This window comes from Lactuca saligna, chromosome 8 (genome assembly GCF_052625555.1).
Source record: "Lactuca saligna cultivar CGN05327 chromosome 8, ASM5262555v1, whole genome shotgun sequence".
Lineage (NCBI taxonomy): Eukaryota > Viridiplantae > Streptophyta > Magnoliopsida > Asterales > Asteraceae > Lactuca > Lactuca saligna.
In genome coordinates, this window is record NC_136424.1 from 4,091,663 (window position 1) to 4,097,203 (window position 5,541).

The 5,541-nt window shown below is 23.4% G+C and overlaps 1 protein-coding gene across 4 annotated transcripts; it reads right to left on the reverse strand.

Annotated features, from left to right (window-relative positions):
- Positions 1-3,805: 3,805 nt before the first annotated feature.
- LOC145011930 (nascent polypeptide-associated complex subunit alpha-like protein 2) lies at positions 3,806-5,038 on the reverse strand. 4 transcript variants are annotated; one of them, XM_078970677.1, is made up of 4 exons: positions 4,891-5,038; positions 4,698-4,803; positions 4,340-4,458; positions 3,806-4,260 (listed from the first exon to the last, which is right to left on the reverse strand). In XM_078970677.1, the coding sequence occupies exons 1-4, from the start codon at positions 4,936-4,938 to the stop codon at positions 3,910-3,912; spliced, it is 624 nt and encodes a 207-aa protein (XP_078826803.1). In that variant the 5' UTR covers positions 4,939-5,038; the 3' UTR covers positions 3,806-3,909. The 4 variants fall into 4 exon arrangements, with proteins under 4 accessions (XP_078826803.1, XP_078826801.1, XP_078826802.1 ...); XM_078970675.1 differs by having other exon boundaries at positions 4,340-4,464; XM_078970676.1 differs by having other exon boundaries at positions 4,695-4,803.
- Between the last annotated feature and the right edge of the window lie 503 nt (positions 5,039-5,541).

Genomic DNA, 5,541 nt, shown 5'->3' on the forward strand with positions numbered 1-5,541 from the left:
AATAATAATAATAATAATAATAATAATAATAATAATAATAATAATAATAATAATAATAATAATAATAATAATAATAATAATAATAATAATAATAATAATAATAATAATAATAATAATAATAATAATAATAATAATAATAATAATAATAATAATAATAATAATAATAATAATAATAATAATAATAATAATAATAATAATAATAATAATAATAATAATAATAATAATAATAATAATAATAATAATAATAATAATAATAATAATAATAATAATAATAATAATAATAATAATAATAATAATAATAATAATAATAATAATAATAATAATAATAATAATAATAATAATAATAATAATAATAATAATAATAATAATAATAATAATAATAATAATAATAATAATAATAATAATAATAATAATAATAATAATAATAATAATAATAATAATAATAATAATAATAATAATAATAATAATAATAATAATAATAATAATAATAATAATAATAATAATAATAATAATAATAATAATAATAATAATAATAATAATAATAATAATAATAATAATAATAATAATAATAATAATAATAATAATAATAATAATAATAATAATAATAATAATAATAATAATAATAATAATAATAATAATAATAATAATAATAATAATAATAATAATAATAATAATAATAATAATAATAATAATAATAATAATAATAATAATAATAATAATAATAATAATAATAATAATAATAATAATAATAATAATAATAATAATAATAATAATAATAATAATAATAATAATAATAATAATAATAATAATAATAATAATAATAATAATAATAATAATAATAATAATAATAATAATAATAATAATAATAATAATAATAATAATAATAATAATAATAATAATAATAATAATAATAATAATAATAATAATAATAATAATAATAATAATAATAATAATAATAATAATAATAATAATAATAATAATAATAATAATAATAATAATAATAATAATAATAATAATAATAATAATAATAATAATAATAATAATAATAATAATAATAATAATAATAATAATAATAATAATAATAATAATAATAATAATAATAATAATAATAATAATAATAATAATAATAATAATAATAATAATAATAATAATAATAATAATAATAATAATAATAATAATAATAATAATAATAATAATAATAATAATAATAATAATAATAATAATAATAATAATAATAATAATAATAATAATAATAATAATAATAATAATAATAATAATAATAATAATAATAATAATAATAATAATAATAATAATAATAATAATAATAATAATAATAATAATAATAATAATAATAATAATAATAATAATAATAATAATAATAATAATAATAATAATAATAATAATAATAATAATAATAATAATAATAATAATAATAATAATAATAATAATAATAATAATAATAATAATAATAATAATAATAATAATAATAATAATAATAATAATAATAATAATAATAATAATAATAATAATAATAATAATAATAATAATAATAATAATAATAATAATAATAATAATAATAATAATAATAATAATAATAACAACAACATTAAAAAACCTTCATGGAACCAATGTGAAAAAAAAAAAAATAGTTTCCATTTTATTAACACTAAAAATGGACTAAACCAACGAAACCAGCTAAACCAAAGCATAAAGATAAGGATGTAAACTGAATAAAAAAGTGTTTAAGATCCAGGATTTATAAAAAAAAAAAAAAAAAAAAAAAAAAAAAAAAAAAAAAAAAAAAAAAAAAACAATTGTTTAGTGGATTCATCATTTTTCCCTAAAATTGTTTCTTAACAAAGGATTTTAGGGCAATGAGTTTTTTCATATTCGTATTCTTATTCATGGTAAATAGATAAATTTGGGAGTGTATTGTGTTTATTTCCTTTTTATAAGGGCTTTTCCAATAGACCGTCATTTCAGTATTAGTATCCAAAATTTTACTTTAACGGTACTGCAAAGAGGTTGATATTTTTGTCTGAAGTAATTTTGGCTTGTATGTATATTGCCGGATCACTATTCATTGCACCAGTTGTTCCCAATTCTCTATGCTTAAGGAATCCAAACCAAAATTCTAATAAACATATAATCAAACAATCGATGTGCAAGGATAATAACAATGTATAGTTTCAGCATGTATTTTTTTTTCATGCCTTCCAAACTAACAACGAGGAGTCCGTACCAAAAAAGTTTCAAATAACTTATAGAAATTAAATAAAATGTAAGCAATTGTACACTAAAAGAAAACTATAATAGACTCGTATATGTGGAACTGATGACAAAACACCAACAATAAAATCGATAATTGGATTATTGATAACTTCAATGCTTAGAACCAGAAGATCAATGATGGAGGCCCTGAAGCTCGATCTTGGAAGATCGAGAAATTAGAAAATCGATGTTGGAGTTGGCAATCATGACGATGGAGAGCTGGATGATAAATTGATAATTACAAAGGTCTTTTTGGGATCAAATGCTGATCAACGATGGGTGTTGCAAAGATTGGACTATTTGGAAAAGATGGTGCCAATGGTTAAAATGTGTCGATTAGCAATTTCAAGGTTATAATCTGCTGGTAGTTCATATTTGGAAAAAAAATGTTTCTCTTTTCTGTGTAATAGAAATTAAAATTAACTAAGGCTATAAATGTCCATACATAATATTTCCTGTGAATGAATAAAAAAGCAAAGTGGATAAATCAGTTCACTTTGCATATCTGCCTCAACCAACATTGCAACATTCAGGTGACATTTATGATGCTTTTATACATGATTTTTGTAGCCCTAAACATGTGTGCATGCCATGCCATGCCATTTTGTAAAACTTTGTTGTTTCACTAACTTTCTAACTTCTTCAAGATTTTCACTAAATGCTTTCTAGACTTTTACATTTACATTAACAAGTATACTTAACGGCCCTAAATTCCGGAAAAACACTTACATCACAACAAAACTAACCTATAAACTAGCATATTTTCCGAGCTTTTTAAATTGTCATATTTAGCAAGTCAAAAAATAACTAGTTTAAAAAACAACTACTTAGACAAGTTTTTTAAAAGCTTTTTTTTTAATTTTCCAAATATACACTTTTATTAATTATAGAAATACATCATTTTCAAAATAATTATATATTTTTCAACTGGCTTTTCAGTCAATTTTACCAAACAACATTTTTCTATCAGCTGTATTATTTTTTATTTAAGAGCTGTTTTTTCAACTGATAACTAGTTTCAGTTAGTACACCCTTCTTTCTTATCTTATTTTCAGCTAACTTATGAAAACCTTTATTTTCTTTTATCTTTATTCATTCTGTGGGTATCATTAGTATAAACACATTATATTTCCACTTTTTTTACTCCAATAATTACGAATAAATCAATTACGAATCTAGCTCCTAATTACTGTTCTTGTACCTAAAGAGATTAAGTGGTTGTCGTGGAAACTATCCTCTGAAAAATATAAGCAGATTCTCAGGCGTAAGGAGCAAATAGTTTTAACTGAAGTGATCACACGATCTTACAACTATCAAAGCAAATCAATCATCAACACTCCCATTTCAATCCTATTTCCAAATTCCAACAATCTCCAATTGCTCCCAAACAGATACATGAAGCTGCTTGTAGGCTTATAACAAGCTCTGAAAAAGCCTATGTTTGAAATTGAAAGCTCTGAAATGGGGTAGGGGTACCATTACAAGCATCATGATCGAAATAATGATATGAATTTTGCTAGAAAATGTAAAGATGTTGATGAAATTGTCAATGCATTCTCATTGCAGAATCAAAACTGCTCAATGTAAAAGGGAAGAATCCAAAACTACGAGAAGGAAAGACAATTAAATAAGTGTCACCTAAGTGGTGAGCTCCATGATAGCACTGACAATGTCCCCACTGTGGTTCTTGAGAGCCTTGACAGCCTTTGGTCTAGACACACCTGCCTGTGTCATAACCAATTCAATATCTCCAGCCTGAACACCAGTCTCATCAACCTCTTCCTCTTCTTCTTCCTCTACATGTGCATCAACTGCAGCAGAAGTATTTGCCTTTGCCATAACAGAACTCAAATCAGGCACTCTAAACTGTTGAGCAGCTTGAGTCTGCAGTTGTGAGCTCAGATCTTCAATCTTTGCCTCTCCAAATATGACATAGGTTTCAGAGTTGGGGCTTTTGAAGACATCGGGTTTAGAGATGTAAAACATCATCTGCATCATCGATAAAGATACCTCTAAAACACCATTCTCATGATAACTAAATCACTAACAGAAACAGAAATTAGCTTACGTTTTTTGTTCTTTTGATGGTGACTCTGCTCACACCAAGAACAAGTTGCATCCCCAGCTTCAGCATTGCCTTACGGCTCTTTTTCTCACTTCTGCTCTGCTTTGAACTCTCATTTCCACCTGCATCTTGTTTTTCAATGTAAAAAAGTTAGGTAGATGAAAGAAACATCAAACATGCATGCGAAAAGGCAATCAAACAGTAACGAAATTACCATATAACAGAACCTAACAATTAGGATAATAGAATGAGTTATCTAATCGAGCGTACAGAAGCATCGGCTTGAATCGGATAAAAATATGAAGCAAAGAATCGTAGACATGAGTAAAGAAAAGCTATAAAGGGAAATAGATCTAACCACCTTGGGCACCGTCTTCCTTGTCATCCTCATCATCGTCGGAGTCGGCATCTTCATGGTCGTGGTCATCCTCGTCTTTAACGTCCTCAACGATTGGGTGCTCATCGTGCTATAAAATAAAATACAGTTAAGCAAAACACGAATGATATAAGAAAGACGAATATGCAGAAGCTAATAATCAAAAGAAGAAAATCACCTCGAGCTTCTGCTGTGTTTCGATTTCTTCGACTATGGCGCCTGGCATGATTGATTGGTGGCGGTCGGCGCTAAGCAGATGTGAGATGTGTTTATGGAAGAAACGGATAAAATCTTAGAAGGGAAAACGTAGATAAAGTCAGGGACTTAGGGTTCGTCTGCTTATTGGGTTTAACGTGGTCCAGCCCAATTACATTTTATAACCTTTTACAAGACTTTAATTTTTATGCAATTATATGTAAGATTGTATTTACAAGTAAATTTGAGGCGTTTGTTTTTATGAAACCAAAATTTATATAGTTTTCAGATCATATCTGTAAACTTTTGCAGTAAAAGAGATGGATCAAACATTTAAAATCTACAATAAAAAATATGTTTGTTTTTTAATGTCTACAGGCTGCTGAAATAAACTGAATTTTAAATCAACTGATTTTACAAAATTAAAATGATTTTTCAATAGTCATACAACGTTTAAAAAAATTCATGCAATTAAATTAGTCTTATAATAAAAAAATTGGTTTTACAATAACAATTTCATTTAAAATAATTCATTCTGTATTTTGCATCAACTGTTCAACAATTTCATCTCATAATCGAATCATATATTCACGGTCTGTTGCGGTACCATGTGTTGGAACCTCGTCTGCATCAT

Coding starts and splice junctions, on each gene's coding strand:
- LOC145011930 (XM_078970674.1), bottom strand. CDS start 4,938: ATGCCAGGCGCCATAGTCGAAGAAATCGAAACACAGCAGAAGCTCGAG. Junction 4,804..4,890: donor AAACACAGCAGAAGCTCGAG/GTGATTTTCTTC, acceptor TTTATTTTATAG/CACGATGAGCACCCAATCGT. Junction 4,465..4,694: donor GGAAGACGGTGCCCAAGGTG/GTTAGATCTATT, acceptor TTGAAAAACAAG/ATGCAGGTGGAAATGAGAGT.